The sequence below is a fragment of the Stenella coeruleoalba genome (genome assembly GCF_951394435.1).
Source record: "Stenella coeruleoalba genome assembly, chromosome: 1".
NCBI lineage: Eukaryota > Metazoa > Chordata > Mammalia > Artiodactyla > Delphinidae > Stenella > Stenella coeruleoalba.
This window is the reverse complement of record NC_137169.1, coordinates 6,664,245-6,688,864: the sequence shown is the minus strand read 5'-3', so window position 1 is coordinate 6,688,864 and position 24,620 is coordinate 6,664,245. Positions and strand designations below refer to the sequence as shown.

The 24,620-nt window shown below is 51.4% G+C and overlaps 1 protein-coding gene across 1 annotated transcript; it reads left to right on the top strand.

Annotated features, from left to right (window-relative positions):
- Positions 1 to 8,324: 8,324 nt before the first annotated feature.
- On the top strand, positions 8,325 to 22,862 carry ENO1 (enolase 1). Its single transcript, XM_079937403.1, has 12 exons — positions 8,325 to 8,452; positions 10,828 to 10,921; positions 13,422 to 13,517; positions 14,935 to 14,993; positions 16,676 to 16,745; positions 17,206 to 17,339; positions 17,720 to 17,942; positions 19,074 to 19,271; positions 19,916 to 20,117; positions 20,528 to 20,636; positions 20,886 to 20,944; positions 22,398 to 22,862. Exons 2-12 carry the CDS (start codon positions 10,837 to 10,839, stop codon positions 22,465 to 22,467), a joined length of 1,305 nt encoding a protein of 434 aa, XP_079793529.1. The 5' UTR covers positions 8,325 to 8,452; positions 10,828 to 10,836; the 3' UTR covers positions 22,468 to 22,862.
- The last annotated feature ends 1,758 nt before the right edge of the window (positions 22,863 to 24,620 follow it).

The following is a 24,620-nucleotide window of genomic DNA, read 5'->3' as shown; positions in this document are numbered from 1 at the left end:
TCCATCATGGCCATCTTTCTTATTTTGACATTTTGATATTTTTATTATAACTGTAAACTCCTAAGATGGAAGCAAAATGTCTCGAGGAAGAGGTGGCTTTTTCTTATCCCCACACAGGAGCGCTCTGGCCCAAGGGCAGCCCTGCTCCCATGGGTTTTGCCCCACCTATGCCTGTTTGCCTCTCTCCCTTGATCCTTGGTGCTTATTTTCCCAGTCTTGATTTAGTATGTACTGATTTTATCGCAAACTTCCTTCCAGGAATCCCAGATCTTTTTTAAAAGTAGGTGGGGTAGAAATAAAGAATTCTGTGCTTTGCTCACATCCAGCCCATCTGCAAAAACATCAGCTCTGTTTGCAACTATATCTGGAATCCAGTCACTTCTCACACCTCCACGGCTACCACCCTAGGAACCTACGGAGCCACCATGGTCTCTCTCCTAGACAGGCCTCCTGTTTCCAGCCCTGCCCCTGTGGAAGACTGGTCTTGGTGGCCCCAATGAGCCAACCTTTTGGTATCCACATGGGTAGCCGCTCCCACACTCATGCTAGGCTTGACCATGTGACCCGCTTTGGCCAATAGGACATCAGCAAGAGGCGTCTCCATCACCTCTTGCACAGAGTCTTGTCCTCTTGGATGGATGCTTCTTGGGCTACCGCTGCCATGAGAGAAGCTGGGACAGACAAAGCCAAGGGATGGGCAAAATTTCTCTATAAGGATTACGTTTAGACAAATACATGATGTGGCTTATATGTGGAATCTAAAAAAATGGTACAAATGAACGTATTTACAAAACAGAAGTAGAGTCACAGGTGTAGAAAACAAACTTATGGTTACCAAGGGGGAAAGGGGGGGAGGATAAATTGGTAGATTGGGATTGACATATACAAACTACTGTATATAAAATAGATAACTAAGGGGCTTCCCTGGCCGTCCAGTGGTTAAGACTTCGCATGTCCACTGCAGGGGGCATGGGTATGATCCCTGGTCTGGAAACTAAGATCCCACATGCCATGTGGCGTGGCCAAAAAAACCCAAAACCTGATAAGAACCTACTGCATAGCACAGAACTCTGTTCAACACTCTCTAATGACTTACATGTGAATAGAATCTAAAATAGAGTGGATATATGTGTATGTATAACTGATTCACTTCGCTGTACAGCAGAAACTAACATAACATTGTAAATCAACTATACTCTAATAGAAATTAATTTAAAAAGAAAAAGGGTTAGGTTAGGCTCTGCAGGCCTTATGGTCTCTGCTGCAACTACTCAACTCTGCCACTGTAGCTTGAAAGCAGCCATAGACAATATGGAAACAAAGGGGAGTGACTGTATTCCAATAAAACTTTACTTACAAAAACAGATTTGGCCCATGGGCCATGGTTTGTCAACCCCTGGGCTAGACTGCTGAATGATGAGGGGCTGCAGGGAGACACCCTACAAGATGGGAGGCTGGACTGGGTTGAATAGTGTCCCCCAAAACTTCATGTCCACCTGGAACCTGTTAATGTGACCATCTTTGGAAATAGGGTCTTTGCGCATGTAATCAAATTAAGATGAGGTCATATTAGATTAAGGTGGGCTTTAAATCCAATGTGACTGGCTTATAAAAAGAGAGAGGTGTGGTGCTAATCCTCGGTCCAGTCAGTTGTGTGGAGGTGGCCAAGGACTGCCCAGTCTGCGAAATCCTTCCAATGGCTCTCTGAAAGTGGCAGGGACTCATAAGCTCCTCAAAAGGGGCACTTCATCGGCCTGGCACCTTGCTTGGCCCTTCTGGTGTGACTCCTGAGTCAGCCCTTCACTAGGGCAGCTGTCCCGCCCAGCTCTGCTGATCTGTGAACTTAGGGCTGTGTGTCCTTGCCACACTCCTCCAGGGGCGAGCCTTTAGTCTGAGATCAGCCCCTTAAGAGACCCATGCAGCCAGGTCTAAACCCCTCCGCCCTGCTGCAGTCGGCATGGCTCTTCTGGCCACAGGAATATCCATCCCGATGGACTCTGACAAATGCTGTGCTGAAATCCACTCTCTCCTCTTCACTTTCCTGGCCACCAGGAAACAAACAAATGAAACATCAGATCAGTCAGGGAATTTCAATGTAGGAGGACCAGGGATCTCGCTTCAAGGGAACTGTCAAAGATTGTAGAAAATCAGAGTTTCTCCCCTTTTGTTTAGGAAATGCCCGCAAATGCCACCACGAGTGTGGGGTTGGGGACATTTTGTAACTGGAACTCGAATTGCCATACAACGTAACTGCCACTCCCATTCTGTGGGCTGCTCTCATCTTCCAGCTGAAAATTTATTTGAGAGAGAACACAGTATCTAGCAGACATGAAACCTTCCTGAGTCCTGCTTCTCAAAACCTGACGCTGTTACAGTTAAATTCCGTGTATGGGGCTTCCCTGGTGGCACAGCGGTTGAGAGTCCGCCTGCCGATGCAGGGGACACGGGTTCGTGCCCCGGTCCAGGAAGATCCCACATGCCGCGCAGCGGCTGGGCCCGTGAGCCATGGCCGCTGAGCCTGTGCGTCCGGAGCCTGTGCTCCGCAGTGGGAGAGGCCGCAACAGTAAGAGGCCCGCGTAGCGCAAAAAAAAAAAAATTCCGTGTATGGTTATAGTCACGGCTTAGAGGTGCAAATTCAGGGAGGGCTCTTTGGGCTAAGTTTAGTGTCCTGTCATCTCATCCAAATCCAAGGTCAAAGTGAACTTCATCTCGGAAGAGCAGAATGCTGAATGGTTGCGGGGGCGAGGCCTGGGGAGCCAGGCTGCCTGGGTTGGTTCCCCACCCCCCAACCCCCGACCCTGGGCCTCCATTCACTAGCTTCAGGCTTGGGCAGCTCAGCTCACCTCTCTGTACCTTGAAAAGCAGAGATGGCCACAGGGAGCAGGATTAAATGAGCTACACCTGGCAGATAACTTGGCCTCAGTAACTGATCAGTCACTGATAGGAGGAGGAAGGAATTTCTCATTATCAGGCCAGCCATGCAAGGCCTCCGTGGAAACCCTACTCTCAGCGAATCACAAGGGGCCACTTCCTTCTGAAGGAAGAACTTGGCTCCTGTTTTTCTGTCTGGAGCTCACACACTGCATCCTCTGACTTTTACCGAGAGCAAGTTCGTGTGCCCAGCGCGCTCTGAGGCCAAGCAATACCGAAACATCAGCGCTTGGAACAGAGAAAGGTTTACTGCAGGGTCATGCGAGGAGGCAGGTGCCTCATGCCCCCAAAACCCGGAACTCCCAAAGGGTTTCAGCAAAGCATTTTTAAAGGCCGGGTGAGGGAGGGGCATGGTTGGCTGTTGCAGACTTCTTGGTGTCAGACTCCTTTGCTCTCGTAGCCGTCCACGTAGGTCAGGTCACGATGTTCCTGTAAACCTCCAACAAGACAAATGTTATTCTCTGTTCTGCAACTTTTAATCTCTATATACATGAGAAAGGTCAGAGCCTTGAGAATGAACTATCCTGTATATTTCAGGCTATAGGCAACATTCTTCTTCATTTTTTTTTTTTTTTTTTTTTTTTTGCCACACCACGAGGCTTGCAGAATCTTAGTTCCCGGACCAGGGATTGAACCTGGGCCCCAGAAGTGAAAGCGCCAAGCGCAGAGTCCTAACCACTGGACAGCCAGGGAATGCGCTGTAGGCAGCATTCTTAACACAAAGCAAAAGCAATAGAATACAAGGGTTAAAGTACAAGAAACAGATCTAATATGGAGTCTTCCCTGTTACAGGACTTCTCTTTCCTTCGCAGCGACTGGCATTTTTGGAGTGGGCCATCTGAGGGTCTGGTGCTCCAGCCTCTAGGAGGGCTGCCAGCCTGGTGACTGGAGATTGGGGTTTCTTGGCCCCCAGGCTGCAGCTGCCCTGGGCCTCCCTTTAAGAGAAATCCTTAAGAACTGTGAGAAAAAGAGGATGGGGACAGATAGAGAGGAAAAGGGAGGCTGCTGGGGATGGGGCCGAATGCAGCTGCTATTTAGCGATGTCAGTGCCTTGCAGGCCTCCATTCCAGCCGTAAGCAATGATTTCCAAACTGGTGGTAAGAGGACTGTTGGGGCTCAAGACTGCCTCCTGAGGGTAGTCTTTTCACACCCATTTCAGAAATTAAGGAGCTGAGGCACAGAGGATCCACACAGAGCTTTTTGACACAGGACAGCAACTCTTCCCCAAGATTTTCTCTTGCTGGTGCAGAGCCCTCTCAGTCTCCATCTGCCCCCTCTTCATTAGCTCCTCCCGGAAGCTCCTGGTTTCCCTGAGACTCCTGGGGTTTCTTTCTTTCTTTCTTTCTTTTTGCAGTACGCGGGTCTCTCACTGTTGTGGCCTCTCCCGTTGCAGAGCACAGGCTCCGGATGTGCAGGCTCAGCGGCCATGGCTCACGGGCCCAGCCACTCCGCGGCATGTGGCATCTTCCTGGACCGGGGCACGAACCCGTGTCCCCTGCATCGGCAGGCGGACTCTCAACCACTGCGCCACCAGGGAAGCCCTGGGGTTTCTTTCTTTAATCCCTCTGCTCCTTACTCCCCTCATTTGGGCACCCCTGATAAATGCCCTCCTAGCAATGACTTTGTTTAAAAACCATACCGTGCTCTCCCTTCTGCCTCCCCAGAGTCTGCCTTGCCCGGTCCCTACTTCTACAGCTGACTTTGTGAGGGGCTGTTGACAGCAGTGAGCCCTAAGAGGTGCCCTCAGAGCCATCATAAGGGTAGAATGCTGACTGTAACTTACACAGAGGGCACGAGGGTTTCCTTAAGCAAAGGACTTGGAAAGGATGTTAAATTGAAAATCAGTAGGGACTTCCCTGGTGGTCCAGTGATTAAGACTCCGTGCTTCCACTGCAGGGGGCACAGGTTCGATCCCTGGTCCGGGAACTGAGATCCCACATGCCATGCGGAAAAAAAAAAATCAATCAAATTTCTAGAAAGGAATTGCAAAGGAAGAGCTGAATTTTATTTTTTTTACATCCAGGTCAGAACTTGTATTCACTGCTGGTGGAAGTACATAAAGATACGAATACTCTGGAAAACAAAGTTGAAGATGCTTATAACCATGACCCAGGAATTCCATGTCCAGGTGTGTGTCCTAGGTATTTGCCCTAGAGAAACTCTTTCTTGTACCTGCACCCAGGAGACATTTGCAACAAAATTCATAGCTGCAGTGTTGGTATTAACAGGAAAAAAAGAACTGGGAAACTCAAATGTACACTGACAGGAAAACGTGTGATAGTCACACAATGGAATACTATTCAGCACTGAAACAAACCATCCACAGCTCACAAATGTCAAGTTGAGCCAAAAAAAATTGTAGCAAAGGCTAGAAACAGTATGATGCCATTTATATAAAGTTCAAAAAATATTTAAAAACCACAAAGTGAGGGGAAAATAAACACAAAATATAGGACAGTGGTTACCTCTGGGGCCAGGGAAGAATACACAGGGCACGTGAATGGCATTGCCAGTATCCACTTCTTAAGCTGGCAAGTTGGGTACACTTCTGTTTATTATTTTTTACACCAGATATACTTTATGCAGTCTTTGGTATATGTTAAATACTTAGTGGTGTAGAATGGGGAAAAATGCACAATCTAAAAGTTGAGGATTATGTTGTATTCAGTGGACTTACTGAGGGCTTAAGCACAGGATACATCCTCTCAGATAGCTCTGAGGGACTATTCCAAAGAGGTATGGGAGGAACCAGGATATACAGAAGTTTTTGCAAAAAAAAGACCCAGGTAGTTGAACAGCAAGAGATTACTGCTAATTACAGAAAAACCTGGACATCTCAAATTAATGAATTTAGTACTTTTCTGTGTATGGGAAGATACAAGAATCCGGGCTAAATGAAATTATTCTTTTGAGATGCACCTTAACTATCTAGGGCCAGTATCTTATTTTTCTCCATCCTGAATCCCCACAAAGTGCTGGAGGTGGCTGCAGTGGCTGATGACTTGATGGCTGTAACATCCTTTGTTTACTGATAAGGCAGGCGTCATTCTTTGTCCTCAGGGGTAAACAAACACAAAAACTTCCTAGTCTGTTAAGGGGAGGGGCGATCCACCTAGATCCCCTGAGGGCCTTCCTCACTCATCTGACCTCCCTTGGGCTGCTTCTCCAACCCAGAAGTTTCCTATCTGTCTAAAGACCTGCCTTCCAAAAGAGGTATGTCACTTTTTCCACCGACCAGCAGTTTTCAACCAGGGGTGCGCAGACCACAGATAGAATCAGTAATCCAGGTGGGTCATAGGCTGCTGCAGATTCATCTTCCCTCAATTCTGATGTCCCCCTGCAGATGTCATGCAGGCCCTACCTGCAGTGTGATCTTCTGATAATAGCCTTGCACACACGTTTCCCCTCCCTGCCCACCAGCCTTTGGTATGCCACTGCACTAAAACTGCTCAATGAGCATACTGTCAACTAAATGCCTGTAACAAGGTAAATGCCCCTGCACTGGACTGAAGGCACACACGGGTCCTACAGCCTGCTAGCAAAGCCTCAGGAGCTGTGGAGACAGGCAGGGCATTTGGCAGCTTGCGGATTTTGGAAAGGATCTGAGGGCACATCTCATTAACAGTTGAGCTACAATTTGAGGTCGAAGTGCTGGCTCAGAACACTGTGCTGTGGCCTCCAAGAATCTTGCAACAGCAGCAGTCTGAGATCATGTTCTACATCTGATTTCCTGCTAGGAATCACTGGTTGTGGCCAGAAACCCGTTATAAGAGCCATGTCTTTCTATCTTTATCTCTCTAACCATTTTAACATAAAATGAAAGAGATTGTTTTGGAGCCCTTTCAGGGCCACACCTTAGAATTGCTCTGAAAATAAGAGCTCTAAGTGTCTGATTTCTGTTGAGTTCTTAAGGTTTAGGAGATAGTGGCTGTTGATTTAGCTGCTGGGTCATGGGGCTGGGATCTTGGTCTTAAGCAGTCTGAAACACCAGTGTATTGCTGGGGAAACCACAAACCCTGCTTGCAAAATTCACGTAATTCTTTAGGAAACATTTTACAATTTCCTTGTTGTTTTTTTGCTGAATTTAATCCTAAAGTTCTTTCTTCTTAGTCAATGGAAAACAAACACAGTGGACTCAATAGGTCTTCAGCTTTACCCAAGGCTAGGAATTAAGGAATAAAAGCAGTTTTTGCAGCTGACCAGAAGAAATAATAATTAAAATCAAATATACACTCGAATCTCTCCATGCAAGGCAATGGGTTAAGTATGGAGATGAATGACATTGTTTTAGCTCTCAGACTTACAGACCAAGAGGAGCACTAAGAAAATACAAAAATAACTCTATCATAAAACGAAGCCCTCCCTTGAGTGTGTGCTGCGGGGTCGCGGGGAGATGTGCTGCAGAACTGATTTGAAATGGTATCAGTCTTTCTTCATCAGAAGGGGAAAATAACTGCACCCACTCATGCCTGTTTTTCATTTGTCAGACTACTCTGGAATATTACCTGTTTTGAACTTTGAGAAATTCCCCGAGTCTGTGAAATTCCATTCCCAAATCAGTACAAGTATGGTTCACGTGTATGGGAAAGGGAGGTATAGAAGCTTACTTTCAAGATCCAACATAAACAAGAGCCGAAGAAGGAACTAACCCCGGGCACTCACGTGGAGTGCCTGCCACGTAGGAAGCGCTCAAAAAGTATTAGCTGCAATTAAGGGAAAGCGAACATCCTTTCGGCTCTTGGCCTAATAACTCCTGTGTGACCGACGCAAGGACAAAGAGACCGGGTCACCTTGGCGGGCTGTCGGGCGCGCAGGGCGCAGGCGCGGGTGGGCACACGTGGCCGGCCTCGCGACCCCGCGGCCCGGGAGCCGGGTCCGGGCGCGCGGCCGCCAACTGTCCAGGCCGCCGGGGTCTCCGGCACCGCGCTGCGGGGCGACGGGTGAGGCGGCCGGGAAGGGCGGGCCGCGAAGGTCGTCACCAAGGTCGTGGGCCGGACGTGCGGCGCCGGGGCGACGCGGCGTGCGTGCGGGACTCGGAGTACGTGACGGAGCCCCGAGCCCTCATGCCGGCCGCGCCGCCCCGCCCCTCCCCCCGGGCCCCGGCGCCACAGACTCGGCTCAGCCGCGGATCCCAGAGCGGCGGGCGGGAGCGAAGGCGGACGGGGGCTCGCCCGCATCCCCACATAGCCGCGGGGTAGTTGGGACGCCCAGCCCGACCCCACCCCAACTCCCCGGGACGTCGCCCCCTCTTCCAGTTCCCGGCGCCCGCAGTCCCACCCCTCCCTCGGAGGCGAGGGCCCGAGTGACGGTGCGCCGGGCCAATGGCGAGGCAGCGCGGAGGGGGTGGGCTTGAGGGGCGGGAAGTGGGCGGGGTCCCCTCGAGCTGGGCAGGAAGTCCAGGCCGGCGGAGCGGAGAGGAGCTCGCGGTACTCGGAACGTCTGGACCTTGCGCCTTAACGCTTGCCCTCGGTGTCCGCAGCACCCTCTGCTTCTCTCTCGTGCGGCGACCTCAGGCGGCCGGGTGAGAACTCAAGGAAGGGCTGCCGAGCAAGCGCCCGGGCAGGCGGCGCGTGGGTGCCCCGGGTCCGCGGGCGCTCCTGCGCCTCAGACGGCGTGCCCGGGGGTTCGGCGGGGAAGGGGCGGGTCGGCGCGCGCGAGCGGCCTCCCCGGGTCAGAGTTGCGGCCCGAGGCGGGGGCGCGGCGCCCGGTTTCTCCTGAGGGGAAGGTGCAGCTCAGCCTGTGATTACGAGTACGGGGCCGCGTCACTGTCCCGGGAGGTTAGAGGTAGAACACGCGGTCACCAGGACAGCAGGCGGTGAGGGTGGAAGGTTTGGCGAGCGCTCCAGGCCTAACCCGCGTGCTCATTAAAGCCAGGCCCTTCCGAAAATGGAGAAAGGGGGCCGGAAAAGGAGAGATGCCCGGGAAGCGGCAGCCCACCCCACCCCCGCGCCCGTGCCTCCCGCTGGTGGCCCTCGGCCTGGCGCCTGAGTGTCCATCCCTTTGCTGCTCCGGAATGAGCAGGGACTGATCTGCCTTCAGAAGGCACTTGATCTGGAGGGGACTGCAGGCGACCTCGCCCAAGTCGGGCACGAGGCGCTCCCTGTTCCCTGGGCTGGCCACCAACAATCGGCCCCTGATCTGACATAAAAAGGATGCACTTTAAGAAAATTTCCTGTTCGCTGCTTCCTCTGCAGTGTGGTCTCTTCCTCCTGGGCGGTGTGGGCAGCCGGTTGACCTGCTTCCGGGGCACACCTAGGCCCCAGCTGCCCGGTGTGCTCGTGCTGCCCCTGGTCCGGGCTTCAGTTCAGGCAGATAAAAGGCTGTGCAGGCTCCTAGTCAGACCCATCTTCCGCCCTGCCTGTGCTCCCTGCATTTTAATGACTTCGGAGAAAAGTTTTTCTATCTAATTTCAAGATAAGTTGAATTTTATTTTCACATCGTGAAGTCAGTCGACTGTCTTGTTTTATATCACTAAAATAAAACCAGAAATGAAATCTTACAACTGTAGGATGAGGAAGTGTAATGAAGATGTGCTTAAAAGTGCATCTAAAATCTGTGAAGTAAATCAGTGACGGCATGGGGGATGCAGGGGGGAGCAATGACTGGAAATGGCCTCTGGGGACTTTTTTGGGGTGGTCATTGTTACACACGGGTATATGATTTACCAAAACTCAAAGTTAACTAAAATTTTAAAACTAAAAGATTTTAAGCAAATTTGCCTTTCTGAGATAAAAACTAGATACCTTTTTATTGGCTAATGAGTAAAATTCCATTGTTACAAAGAAAAAACAAAGCCACAGAAGTGACTTCAGTATCTAATTTTGAAACTTAAAAAGATGCCATCTGCTGCTTCAGAACATTCCAGAGAAGATAATGGAGAGGAGCCCAGCTAGATAATGGCTTCCAAACGCTGATTTGGTTCCTCCCCTCCACTTCAGTCCTACAAGTTGTTCAATTCTGTTGTTCCTTGGAGAGCCTCTGGGGGAAAAAAGCAAGAAAGGGGCTTTCTTTGAGCTCTTGATATTTGTTCTCTGTAGCTGCAAACCACCCCCCTCCCCTTTTTTCTAAAGGTGTTTTCAAAGGAAAGCGCTTCCCTTGGCGTATCCTGGTGCTCAAAGATAGAATCCTTTCTCTAGTTACAGATCACGACATTTCATAATTAAGTTTTTTAAATGGGGTGAAATGCCCATTGAAAGCAACACTGACTAGATAATGTTATTTGTTTGCCCTGTCTTGCTGAAGACCCAAATACTCTGAAATTGGCAAAGATCACAGCACATAGACCAAGGAGCTCATTCCTGGCCTCCAAACTCAGAATTTCTAACTGATTATCCAACATCGACCAATTGAGCATTCTCCTGCTACCTCAGGTTTTACTTGATGAACTGTGTTCCCAACTTTTAATTCACTGTTCCACTACAAACCAGATTTTCCTCCTGGTAACCCCAGCCCCTTTTTTTTTTTTTTAATCTTAGATGGGTTTGCTTGTGGCCCTCACGTCCCCTTGGTCCTGATTTGGTCCCTTTCCCATGGCCCCGCACCTACCCTCGTTGGTAACTAATGACAGCCGGTTTCAGACTCTCTCCTCTTCAGGCACTCTGCACGCCATCAACGTGTGAACCTTGCCCGCCAGCACGCGCACTGCCGGACTTTCTTTGCCAGTAGGACAAGACCTGAACTACTAGGGCCTTGCAGAGCTGCCCCTACCTACTTTTTAGGAACAATTCCCAGTGCTCTCCAGCAGGCATTTTCTCCCACTCCAGTCAGCCTTCCTACATGCAGTTTCTGGTTTATGCAGAGTCTTTCTAGTCTAGGGATCCTCAGAAGTGACCCCTTGCATAATGAGTTGAGACTGCATTATGGTTTATGGAAAATATGGACTGTGCTTCCCCACAGAAATTCACCATGTCTGTCCTCAAGATCCACGCCAGAGAGATCTTCGACTCTCGTGGGAATCCCACCGTTGAGGTTGATCTCTACACCTCAAAAGGTATGGGCCACCTTTGTTTCTATAGACCCTAGCACCACGCTCCATTTTTTAAAACTTCAAATGACAGGGCCTTAGGCGAGAAAACATCTGTTACGGTAAAAGCCTTTCTTTCTGGTCTGCACATGCTGGTAGGCTGTGGTTCCCGACTGGGGGAAGGTTGGGAGGGTTTTAAGGCAAGAGGCCCTTGTCTTGGTGCTTCTTGGTACGTAGAGCAGAACACAGGTTGGCTGCTAGGTCAGTGAGGTGGGGAAGTAATGTGATAACCTTGTCCCTAAAAGGGCCTATCACTAGTTTGCTTCACAGCTTGCTGTGACCAAATACGTAGATACAGCAAGATAGGATGGGTCTTTCTTCCTTGTAAAGGAAAGAGATTAGGGGACTACAAGGGTATATATAGTGTTCTTATCTGCGTTTCCAGAAATCACTCTTAGAGGATCCGGGACAGTTTTTACTTTGGGGTGTTGGAACATTCCAGAGGCTCATATTTTTACCTGGCTGTAAGTCCCTGTAGGAAGAATTTGCCCACGTGAGAAAAGAATAGAATGGGAACCCTTAAAAGCTCCCCCATTTTTCTTTTTTACTTTAAGAAAATCTAGTGCTTCCCTAGCCCTGCATTACCTCCAGCAATGTCTCAGCTGCTTTCTAAATGGTTGAAGTTGGAAAAGGAGCTTCAGGCAGAATCACCCAGAGGTGCTGAGCACAGACCTGCCAGTCAGAGCTGAGTCATGGTCTGAATCACAGGCCTGGCTGTGGAACCCTTCCCTTCCTGTCCTCCCTTCCCCCTTGCCCAGAAAATGAAGGCCCCTCGAGTCGAGATTCACAGGGCAGGAGTCTGCCTTTGCTTACTGTCGGGGTGCCCTCAGAACACGATTCCTTCTGGGCATGTGCCTTGTGGCAAATGCCGTGTGTTCTCAGAAGATGGCGAGAATTTCCTTTCAGCTTATGAAACTGGCACACTTAGTCAGAGAGTGGAACTTTCCACTTGGAAATTAATGGACTTTGAACGACGAAAAAAGACCCAGGACACTAGAAGATTGTTGGGAGGGGGAATTTTCTTTGAAACTCTTTAAAATGACTAAAATTAATGTCTTCTGACATTGAAATGAATGGAACTTTCTCTTATGTGTCTTAATCCTTTTAAGAAAAGAAAAAAAACCAGGAAGTCATAAATTTGTTAAGAACCTTTCATCACGTCTTTCGTTCTTAGAATTTATTTTTTAGACCAGTTTTAGGTTCACAGCAGAATTGAGTGGAAGGTACAGAGCATTCCTATCTACCCCCCGTCTCCACTATCACCATCCCCACCAGAGCGGTACCTTTGTTACAGTCGAACGTGTGTTGACACATCATCACCCAAAGTCCACAGTTGTGCTTAGGGTCACTCTTGCTTTCCTCATTTCTTCACCTGGCCCAGCGCCTGATGGATACAGAGAAAGCCAGGGCCTGTGTCGAGAAGAACGTGTGTCCTGCTGGTCACACAGTCAGTGCGGTGGCACAGGCATGCAACCAAGTATGACTGCGATACTTGGTTGGGTTTTTCCTCTTAGTTCGTTGCCTTCACATCTCCCACACCCCCTAGTTCTCGGCATACCTCAGATGGGGAAATCCCTAACGGTTTCAAGGAGATTCAAGAGGCTGCCTACACTTCCTGCTCCCCTAACCCTCCTGCCCCGTGTAACCGGATTTCTGCGGTACCTTTCTTGGCACTGTCTGTCCTTCTCCAAGAAGATTTGCCGCTTTTCTGCTCCACAGTCTCGGCTTAGCCAGGCAGCTGGTTTCTGTATCTGCAGGACTGCGCAGTGCATGCTTGACTGGGTTCTAGTGTTGTTGTGCTTATTCCTTTCCTCTTCCAGTCTGTCCTGTTTTCTGGTTTCCTGTTATGCAGAGAAGCCCCATATAGCATTTATTGGTCCTTAAGCTGAGGCAGATGAGCTGTAGATTCCTCTTGAGCCAGCGCTTTCAAGGCTTGAAAGCTGGCAACCTGATCTCACTTGTCTAAGGGAAGCTTGGCCACGGTGCTCTAGAGCTGGACTGTCTAAAATAGCCCAGTGTTTTCGTGGATTACTAGCTGCTAGACAAGCTTAAATCCCGTAGGTGGCCTGCATTGTATTTCTTTTAGGCCACGCTGCTGGGGGTGGTCCACGGCCCAGCTCCGGGGCACCCATGGGGAGCTTTGAGAGGTGTGGGCTCAGACCTCCCATTTGTTTTGGAATCTGCACTTTAACCCGCAGGTGATATGTGTGCACGTTAAAATCCGAGAAGCTCTGCTCTAGACCTTTTTCTTTAGAGAAATTCATCAGCTGTGCTCTAGTGTCTGCAGTGCGGAATCATAAAAACATGACAGGCAGGAGAAGCAGCCCGTCTGAGTCCTCCCATCGTTGGGAGGAAGTAACTGTTTCCTAAGGGCAGCTCCCTCAGTGAGCAGGGAGGGACTTGGTCAAGGGCGGGAGCTATTTCTTAGTCATTAACTATTTCTTGCCCTCCCTCTCTCAACATCCAGGTCTCTTCAGAGCTGCTGTGCCCAGTGGCGCCTCAACTGGTATCTACGAGGCCCTGGAGCTCCGGGACAATGACAAGACGCGCTACATGGGCAAAGGTAAGGGCCGAACCCAGGCCGGCCTCCCGGCAGCCACAGCCTCCCTCCCGCTCCCCGTGGCTTGCGTTTGAGGGTAGCAGACCTCTGACTCGGCCCAGAGTGTGGGCAGCGAGTATGGGCGCCGCACGTGGAGGAGAGGGGAGAGCGGGCTGATGGGTCCCAGCACCCCTGACCCCGTAGCTCAGGGCAGGTGCCGTAACACTTACTTCTGCTGCGGTTTGTCTCCAGTCTGTGAAGAACTCCTGGTTGGGTCAGGGGATGTGGGAGAAGAAGAGGACAAGTTATCTAGTACTAAGGGGCAGCCTCGCATCCTCCGAGAGGACTCAGAGGGCCTTCCGGGCCATCAGGCCTCTTCAAGGGTCTAGTCGCGGAGGAGAAGAGCTCCCAAAGGCCTGGCTGATGGCTCACCGTTGATGGGCTGTCGTTGTCTTTCGGTCTCTTTGGCAGAGCCAGCCTGCGCTGGGCTGTATGCAGACGGGCTGGAAACTGTGTTGGCAGTGCTCACCTTTCTGTAGATAGAACCTGTGTGGCCAAACTCCAGAAAAGCAGATAGGGCTAGACCGTGCATTCTCAACGGGGACGGGAATTGGTTCTGGAGAGGAAGCAAAAACATCACGACAGTTCATGGTTTGTGGCCCTCCGAAGGGCCACACGTGTAGACAGGTGGAGGGCACGTGTGCTGCCAACTCTCCAGGGAGGGCGATTAGGAAAGAGTCCAAAAACACTGCAGAGGAGGGGGCGCGGGCGAGGGCGAGGTGGGGCTGGGGGCACTGGGCCAGGGTCCCAGCGGCCCGCTGTAGGGAGGCAGCTTGTGCAGAGAGCTCTCCCCAGGGGCCTTGCAGCCCAGGTGGTACGTGCCTACAGCAGCAGGACAGCGCTGTGCCCTGACTGTGATGAGGACAAATGCATGGTCCCTGTCTTCCTGTTTCCCCTGTCTTCCTGTTTCCTCTCTTTCTCTCACTCAGCCTCCTTCCCAGCCTGTTCTCTTCTCAGTCTTTCTTTTTTCCTTCTCTGCCCATCTCTACTGGTCAGGTGTCTCCAGACCCGTTAAGTATATTAACGAGTTCCTGGCACCAGCCCTGTGCACACAGGTAATACATACATTGGGCGTCCTTTAGTCTCTGCAGCCGGCCTGCCCAGTGCATGGTCTTGCCAACTAACCTCCCTTCAGACATTCTGGATGGTTGCTCTGTGTGTGGCTCTAACCCTTGGGGGTCCTAGGTAAGAGCACTCAGACTGGGCCAGAAAGCCCTCCGATTCCGGGGGAGAGGGCGCTGGGGATTTGAAGGAGGTCCCATTGAAGGTATTTGGTGGGCTCTGAATATCTGGGTTAACGTGGTGAGTGGTTCTCTCCAGCAATGCTGCTCAAGCCTGTCTTTCATTAATGTCGGTAATTTGATTTGATTATTCCTTCTAGGTGTCTCAAAGGCTGTTGAGCACATCAATAAAACTATTGCGCCTGCCCTGGTTAGCAAGGTAGGACCTGCCTCCTGATAACTAATGTATGTTAATGCTATCAGAGCGCCTCCCAGGCCAGCCCAGGAGGCTTTTCTGTTCATGGAGAGCTTATTCTGAGAGCTAAAGAAGCCGGTTGGATTCCCTGTCGTGCATGCGAATAACTTCGCCTTTCCTAACCCACCCTCGGCCTGTCCATGTGTCCATGGCTAACAGCGCATGGAATTGGATCTGAGGGACGGGAGGCTCTTAGAGCCTTGATGTTTCCCCACAACCGTCTTGACCTTCGGGGGGTTAAGATCCAGATTTTAAGAGCGGCTCTCAGGGACGTTAAATGTAGTATCCGTGGCGACTGACTCATTTTTCGTGAACTGTGGAATTATTTACTGTGTTTTTAAACAGCAGAACTTCCGTTATATAAATTCCTACCTGGAGCCTCAATGTGTCAAACAGATAAAAGCGGAGCTGCTGTAGGTGAAGTGGGCCTGGGGATCCCACAGCCCAACCTACTGTGCAGCTTGGTCTCGTTGATCCTCCCTCCAGCCCCGCTCTCCGTAGCTGTGGCCCTTTCTCGGGTCCAAACCCAGCCTCGGCCTGTGTGTCCTCCTTGGTAGGGCCCCTCTCCCGGCTCCACCCTGCACGCAGGTGGCAAGCGGCTCCTCTGCCGATCCTCTCCCCAGCTTGCCTGCTGTGGCCTGGCCCACATGGCTGGCTGTAATCGTCCCCAGGTGGAGGTTTTCAGCACTGCCCTGCCGCGCACACCTTCGTCCCGGCCTCCTGGGGCCCTCCACACGCCAATGTTCTTTGTGCCTCAGCGCCCTCACCTGGCCTGACAGTGAGCAGGGCTTTCCGGGACATTTTTCTTTACCTGGGGGAGACAAACTTCAGTCTAACTCTTGGTGAGGGCTGGCCTCAAGCCATCTGCTGGGGTGGCTTCTAACTTTACCCAAAGATGCCTTGTCACGAAAGCCAAAGATGCCAAATTGTTAACGTGGCATGATGGACTTACAGATTCTGGTTTTCTTTCATATTTTAGCTTTTATATAAGAAACATTGTAAATAACATGCTGGTATCATTCACTTACGGAGTATTTAAAGTAATGCCGACTTGTATTACATTACTTTGAGCCAGTTTTTAAGACACTAGTTTTATTTATACTCTCGCCAAAAATAGTCATTTTCATCAGTCGTCAAACATCATGCTAAATGATGGTGGACTGCATACAAAACTCGCATCTCCCATCAGATGATGGAGTTTGCTGTCACTGAGGGCAGCCGAGTGACGGTAGAAACTGACTTTGACGGTAAAGAACAATGAATTCTGTTATTTGCTGCCCCAAAAGTCACACTGCTTTGGAGTAATTCCTTCTTTAGCATGAACCAGACAATTCTGCCTCGTGTGTAACGTGACCTCGGACTCCCTCGGTAGACTCCCCTTCACGACATGAGGACCATGCATTGTCGGATCCCTCGTGCTTGGAGAAGTGCCTGATGCTCTTAAAGCAAGTGAAGGGCATTGTTCTGCTTCCCCATTTTCTCTTGGCATTCCCCCCTTTTTTTGCCTGCCAGACGCATGGATAACACAGAACTGATCTGGGCTTCGCACGGTTCCCAGGGTTGATGGCTCTGGGACAGGAGGGCACAGGGCATGCAGGTAGAGACCCCACTCCCTCCCAAGCAGCTTATCCTCGCTCTCCCTGTAGAAACTGAGCGTCGTGGAGCAGCAGAAGATCGACAAGCTGATGATAGAGATGGATGGCACGGAAAATAAATGTGAGTGGCCTGAGGTGGGGTCTTTGCCAGGGAGGTTGCGGCTTCTCCTGAAGACCCTTGAAGTCCTTTGGGGAGAGGTCGTGTCGTCCCTAACGATGAATTACGTAACTGTCTGTGGTCCTCCCCTAACTCTAATAAATCACGTTTTTGAATATCAGGAGCATAGCCAGCTGACAGCAGCAGGCATGCAGGGTTACTCAGAAGAGGCTCGTGCTTTATATAATCGAGCAGTTTGTGGAATTTTCCAGAGTCCCATGGACCAAAGAAAGGGCTTTCTCTTTGGGGGAAAAAGCAGCCTATGTGGAAGGCTATTGCATTTCTGGTGTGAATATGCAAAGGAGATAGAAAGGAAAAGGTTCCGAATACAATCCAGGGTACACACAGTGGTGCAGGCGGGGGCGGCCAGCAGGAGGAAGGCTGGTGAGTAAGAAATCCCTTAACGTAACCTGTTCTGTTCTAGCCAAGTTTGGTGCGAACGCCATCCTGGGCGTGTCCCTGGCTGTGTGCAAGGCTGGCGCCGCTGAGAAGGGGGTGCCCCTGTACCGCCACATCGCCGACTTGGCTGGCAATGCTGAGGTCATCCTGCCAGTTCCGGTGAGTGGCGAGTGTTCGCTTTCTCATGGGGTCCTGAGACCTCCCGCCTCTTGACCTCATCCACGTGTGACTCTCCACACGGGTAGGAGCAGGCTCTGGGGGTCTCGGCTGCAAATAACTCTGCCGCCGCCGCCAGCTAAGAGTGACCCTGAGCAGGTGACTCAGCCGCCCTGCACCCATCTCCTTAGTTGTCGATGGGAGATGAAAATTGTACCTGCCTTGTCGGGTTGTGTGCACTTGCGGTGGTAGTGACCGCAGAGAGACCTGGTGGCTTCAGAGCCGCACGGGCCCCACATGGGAGCCATGCACCTGGGCGTCGTGGGGCTGCTGAGGGGCGGGACCCCCCGGGCCTGGAGCTGTACTTGTGTTTCTCCCCACAGGCTTTCAACGTCATCAATGGGGGCTCTCACGCTGGCAACAAGCTGGCCATGCAGGAGTTCATGATCCTCCCCGTCGGGGCCGAAAACTTCCGGGAGGCCATGCGCATTGGAGCGGAGGTATACCACAACCTGAAGAATGTGATCAAGGAGAAATACGGGAAAGACGCCACCAACGTGGGAGACGAAGGCGGGTTTGCTCCCAACATCCTGGAGAACAAAGAAGGTAGAGGCTCCGGAGGAAGCCCCTGGGTTTCTGAGCACCGCCCCCAGCGTTTGCGAGCCTTCCATGCCTGCCCTCAGGGGCGCTGCTCTTTCCACCGTTCGTTCATTAAGTAGCAAAATGCAAAACCCTGCAGACATGGGAGCTCGCGCTTCATTTTTTAAAAAAACAAATCACGCGAAATTATCTTACTAGTTCGACTTCTGAATGTCCTGATGATTTGCTTAAACTGAGCTGACGGTGGGGTTGGGAGGCAGTTCGTTTTCTTGCTGTCGTCCCTGCTCCCCCAGTGATGGCAAGGGTTCGCAACCTGCTCCGTGTTCAAGGATGCTGGCTGTGATGAGGACTGCTGCCGTCAGTAACCATTTCGGGTCATTCAGCTGCCGTAATGCTGCACAGGCTTTATTTAACTTTGAATCCTTAGGCACAGGATGAAATGTGAGAGTTGAGTAGAGAATACAGAAGTCCTAGGAAAAGAATTCACGGATGAATTTTTTGTTTTAGGAGAACAAGTAGGGTTGCAAGCATATTTCATTGCCTTCAAGGATGGCTAGTGAAGGAAATGTCCATCCTGCTCATTGGGTCAGTCATACGAAATTGCTGACGTTCGGCTATTTTAACCTATAAAAAGTGGCCCTTCACGCAGTTTGAATCTTGGGGGTCTTGGGGACACTGGAACAGGGGCCGGAGTCTGTCAGTTTCCCTACCGGCAGCGCTGCCGAGCGAGGCCGACCCTGAGCCTGGGCCGGACAGCAGAGCTGGAGCGGGGGCCTCGCTGTGCGGGCTCCCTCTTGGATCTCAGCATTGGCTCTATTTAAAGCCAGTCCTGCGGGACAGCTGATCTCAGCTGGTCACTGTATCTTGGCCGGCACAGCTGTTCTTTGGTGCTAAATTTGGGAGCACTTGTCAGTGAAAAAGCCTCTTAGAGTCCATTTCCAACTTGGCCATGCACTAGTGGCCCTGAGCAATGGTTTCTTGCCCCGAAGCAGAAAAGAGTAACTGGAATCTTTGAAACTGGTGCTTGGGGCCAGAGCACCTCTTCCTCTTCCGTTACGGTTCCCATTTGGCAGAGTTAAAGGGGAATTTTATATCCATCCTCCTGGTTTCCAAATTCTCACCGCCATCTCTTTCCAGCCCTGGAGCTGCTGAAGAACGCCATCGGGAAGGCGGGCTACACCGATAAGGTCGTCGTTGGCATGGATGTGGCCGCCTCTGAGTTCTTCAGGTCGGGCAAGTATGACCTGGACTTCAAGTCACCCGATGACCCCAGCAGGTACATCACACCCGACGAGCTGGCCAACCTGTACAAGTCCTTCATCAGGGACTACCCAGGTGAGTGCTCCCGGAGCGGCTGCAGGTGTGCGAGTGGGTGGAGCCTTCACTGGGGTGCCTGGTGCAGCAGAGCGGGCAGCCGGCCAGCCGTGGTGCAGTGCGATCGCCTCCTGTCACTGTCACAACAGCCTCCTGAGCAAACGTGGTCCTGGCTCCACTGACAGGAAAGGAGCCGTGAGAGCCAGGACAACTGGGTGCTCCTAGGCTCTGCGTCACCTGATGCGCATGGGAGAGGGGACACAGAGGCACAGAGTGGGTTAGAACTTGCCCAGGGACACACAGCAAATGGTGGCGCAGGTGTTCAGACCAGGAAGCGTCTCTAAGTCCCTGCGTTTAACGTTAAGTAACTTGGTGGAAGCGGAGCCAGGACGTGGAGCCAGGACACGAAGCCCGGTCTTTACCCCTCTGGGTCCACAGCTCTGTTTTTACTCTCAGTGGCGCTAAACTCACCGTCCTGGGCCGCAAGTTTCCCACTTAACAACTGTGGGGTTGCAGGATTGCACGTGACTGCAATCCCTGTCCCGGGAGGGGGTTGGGAAGCCAGGTGAGTCGGGAGGGAGGACAGGAGGGGGCTCTGGGGTGCTACGGGTCAGCAGCCTGGGAGGACATGCTGAGGGAACACGCCCTTGCCCTGCTCTGCTCAGTGGTGTCCATCGAGGACCCCTTCGACCAGGATGACTGGGAAGCTTGGCAGAAGTTCACTGCCAGCGCGGGAATCCAGGTGGTGGGGGACGACCTCACCGTGACCAACCCCAAGCGGATTTCCAAGGCTGTGAGCGAGAAGTCGTGCAACTGCCTCCTGCTCAAAGTGAACCAGATCGGCTCCGTGACTGAGTCCCTGCAGGCGTAAGTGCCCTTGCATGGAGGGCGGGGCCTCCTGACTGGGACTCCTGGGGACCTTTAGAGTAAGCTTTGGCCCCAAGGGGATCAGGGTGTTGGGCGGTTGTGTTCTAATCCTGACCACTTGGTGACCCTACACTCCTGATTTACTGTCACACGGAGAACGTTAGTCAGGAGACACACGTCTCTCTCCCTCGAGGAGGCTGAACCCAGTTGTTCAAACGTGACTAGAGGGCAGAGAAAGGTCCTCGGGCCCTTCAGAGTCGGGCGAGGGTTACCCTCTTCCCCAGCAGTTGGGAGCTCAGGGCTGCCCCTGGCCCCCCACCAGGAGTGATGAGTCATGGCCTCAGGAGGCCAGCAGGGGCCACAGTGCCCAGGCAGTGGAGCCATGCTGTCTGCTTGTCCCTGGCTTCTAGGTGCAAGCTGGCCCAGTCCAATGGGTGGGGCGTCATGGTGTCGCATCGCTCCGGGGAGACTGAAGACACCTTCATCGCCGACCTGGTGGTGGGACTGTGCACTGGGCAGGTAAAGAGCTCCCTGGAGTGAAGGGTGCTCCCTGCTTCTCTCTCTGACCTCAACTTCCTGAGCACAGACTTGGGGGGCAGGGGGGAGAATGGGGTCCTGGGTGCCCCTTTTATCCCCTCCTTCCTAGGGCCAGGGATCCTCTTTAAGAAATTGCTGGCTCTCTGCCGTGGCACCCTCCTCTTACCCAAAATGCCCATGAAGATTCAGTGTCCACTGTAAGCAACCGTGGCCTTTCTTTTCTCCTTCCAGATCAAGACTGGTGCACCATGCCGATCCGAGCGCTTGGCCAAGTACAATCAGATCCTCAGGTAAAGAGGCTACCTTCGCTGCGTGTGTGGGCTTGCTTGGTCTCCAGGAGGAGCCCCTGGCCCTGTGGGGCTGGTACAAGGGTTGGGGCAGGGGCCCTGGCCCCTGATAGGTTAGGTTGGGGCGGTCGGGTGCCTGGCAGCATTGGCCCAGAGCGGGGCCTGTTCCACACGATGCTGCCATCTTCTGGTGGGAGAGGGAACTGGCTCCCCTTTAGACAACTGAATCAGAAGTTGGGGAGCTACAGGGAAGCCTTAGTGATGCTCTCATTTTACACCCTTGTTTTGTGGACAAAGATACCAGAGCTCACAGAGAGGAAGAAGAATCGCCAGCGAGCACACAGCAGGGTTTCAGTGTTCAGCGCCTTCTGACGTTCTGGTCCCTCCCCTTTTTGTCTCAGTGTGTCCTTGGGAAGCACCTATAAACACAGGGAGACCTGCCCTTTTGTTATTTTATTCCAGTCTTGAAGGGAAAAGGAACTTCCATTTTATAAGTCCTCCCACCATACCCCATCTTTAAAACTTTATCCTGGAAAATTTCAGGCATATAAAAAAATCAGTGGGGCTTCCCTGGTGGCGCAGTGGTTGAGAGTCCGCCTACCAATGCAGGGGACACGGGTTCGTGCCCCGGTCCAGGAAGATCCCACATGCCGTGGAGCAGCTGGGCCCGTGAGCCATGGCCGCTGAGCCTGCGCGTCCGGAGCCTGTGCTCCGCAACGGGAGAGGCCACAACTGTGAGAGGCCCGCGTACCGCAAAAAAAAAAAAAAAAAAAAATCAGCGAACAGTAGAATGTACTCCCTTCCCCATTACCTGGATACACCAGCTGTCTGTGTTCCTCCATGTTTTGTCTCTTTACCCCCTTTTTTCCTGGAGAATTTTAAAGCGAATTCCAGGCATCTTATGATTTCACTTGTATATATTTCTTTCAGATAAAGACTTATTTTTGTTTTTTAACATAGCCACTCTACAATGATGATGCCCACGATTAGTGGTACTATCAATACCCCCTTTTTTTTTTTGATATCAGGATCCAAACAGAGTTCACACTAATGAGTGCTCCCTCCTTATTTCCCTGTGCCATTTGTTGCAGAAACTGGGTTATCCTTTCATTGAAAAAACATTTTCTTAAATATTCTAAGAAATAGCAATCCTACCATTTCTTCTCCTTTGTCCTTCAGAAACATTGGGGGGAGGAGAAGGAAGGCGAAGGGGCGGCCAGTGGACAACTTGTTGGGTGAATTGGGTGGACGGAGAGAGCCGAATGCTCTTCTATTCCTGGCATCTCCAAGAAGCTCAAATTTAGGGGAATAGTTAGACAGACTGGGCGATGGTTGGGTCCCCAACTTCCTGGCAGGAAGTGTGTCTTTAACCACTTTTCTGGGTGGGAAAACTTACTGCATTGATGTGTGACTTCTCTCTTTCCCTCCCTGTCTCTCTATCTTTCTGCTTCCTAAGAATTGAAGAGGAACTGGGCAGCAAGGCCAAGTTTGCCGGCAGGAACTTCAGAAACCCCCTCGCCAAGTAAGCTGTGGGCGGGTGAGCCCTGCGGTCACTCGTCGGCTAATTAGACCTGCTCCTGATGTCACCTGGGCAGCTCAAGGCCCCCGCCGATGCTCTGAGGGGCCTCTGATAGTTAACTGCCCTCTCCCCTTCCTGTGACGTTCTCACTGCTTCCTTAGACCCGCTGCAGAAGCCGAGCTTGACCACCTGGAACCCTGCTGGAAACCCTAGCTCTCTAATTATATAATTGGCCCAAATCATTGTTTCTCTCACCTCGCTTCCACCAAGTGTCTGGAGCCATGTGTGTCTGCATTGTAATCTCCGAGGTGTCTACAGGCAAGATCCCGGTGGTTTTGTGTGCAAAATAAAAGGCCTCAGTGACCCATAGGGATGCTCTGTGTGTATGAAGTGGTCCGTCAGTCTGTCTGTCCTCACGTCTTGAGTATTCATGGAGCACCTCTACAAGAGCTGAGGCTTTGTGTCATGACAGAAGGGGGGAGGAGTTTGTGCAGGACGTCACGTAAGCCCTGGGGAAGGGCAGGTTTGGGAAGAGGTGGGAGACGGGGTAGCCTGTGCCCTTCCGCAGCAGCTCAGGCAGCGCCCGGACCGGAGGCCTGACTTCAGGATCAGACATGTTAATTTGGGAGAAAAGAGTTCTCACAGGTTACCTCAAGGACAGCAGCTTCCAGGTCACACCATGAGTCCAAACCAGAGGGAAGCTGAGCGTCCTGGGCAGGCTGGGGGGCAGGTTCTCCATCCTTAGGGGAAACTGGTAAAAGAATGGTTAGAGGTAGCTCTGGGGCGGTAGGAGGGCATCCAGAAGGTCTTGGAGAACCCTATTTAGATACATTAAAATTTAATTTTGGGACTTCCCTGATGGTCCCGTGGTTAAGACTCCACACCCCAAATGCAGGGGGCACAGGTTCGATCCCTGGTCGGGGAACTAAAATCCTGCATGCTGCACAGCATGGCCTAAAAAATTGAAAGAAAAAATTTTTTAATTTAATTTCTTTCCTCATTTTCACTAACCTGATTTCAAGTGCTCAGAGGCTCCACGTGGCTAATGCCCACTGAGTTGGGTACCACGGGTGTGAAGCACTAGCACTGCAGAAAGCACCATTGTAGAGAAACGACTGAGCACCAGTGAGACATGAAGTACTATGGTTGCTCTGAATTGTGTTATAATACCTGGTGAGGCCCCCCAGTGGACACTGTTGTTATTGCTCATCTGTATCAGGGTTTAACCCAAGAAGCAGAGCCAGTAGAAGGTACATATATTAAGGGATTTCTCACAAGAAATTGGCTCCTGTGCTTGTGGCTAAGCTAATCCACAATGCATAGGGCAGCCAGTCAGAGGGAGGGGACCAGGACACAGGTGAAATTTCTCTTGGGTCAGCCCTACTTCTAAGACCTTCACCTGATTCAGGCCCACCTGGGTCATCCAAGATCATTCCCTGTTCAGAGTCAGCAGATAAGTGGTTTTAATTATGTCTGCAGAATAGCTTCACAGTAATACCTAGATTAGTATTTGACTAAACGGTAGGACTCGAGTCATGTCACAAAGCCACCACCCCTTTTGCACTTGGCAACCACACACATACGTCTTAAACCATAATCTCCAAGTAATAACAAAACCCTTCTTCACCTAATGTGGTACAGCTGTCCTGTGTACAGCCAAAGCCACTCACCTGTCCCAGCTTTGTATGACTGGTTTCCATCTAAAAACTGACTGCAAGGAAGTGAGTCGAACTCGGCCTGACAGTCTCACTAGAATGTTCGTTCATCCAAACTTTAAAGCAGCAAGTTAGCATTACTGTCTCTAAACTTGGTTTCATGTCAACATTTCCTGACACTTTAATTTTAAAACAATGACTGGCAGTTAAACGCATTTATCACTCTTGGGTTAAAGGGCAAGGAGCCCTTTCAGATATGCTCCACCCGGAAGGAAGGCTGCTGGGGCCTCCCTGGCCCTGGGGACACTGAGCCCCTGGGGAGAATGGTTGACAACTCTGACCCAGCAGAGACAGCACGAAGCATGTTCCTGATGCGGATGGGCAGGAGTAGGCCAGGAGGAATTGCAGACCCTTGGCCTCTTCCTGGGGGCCCTGCGTGAAGCAGGACAGGCTACGTTAATTCTGAGTTTCCAGAAAGCCACTCTTGGGCTTTAAGATGAGCTAT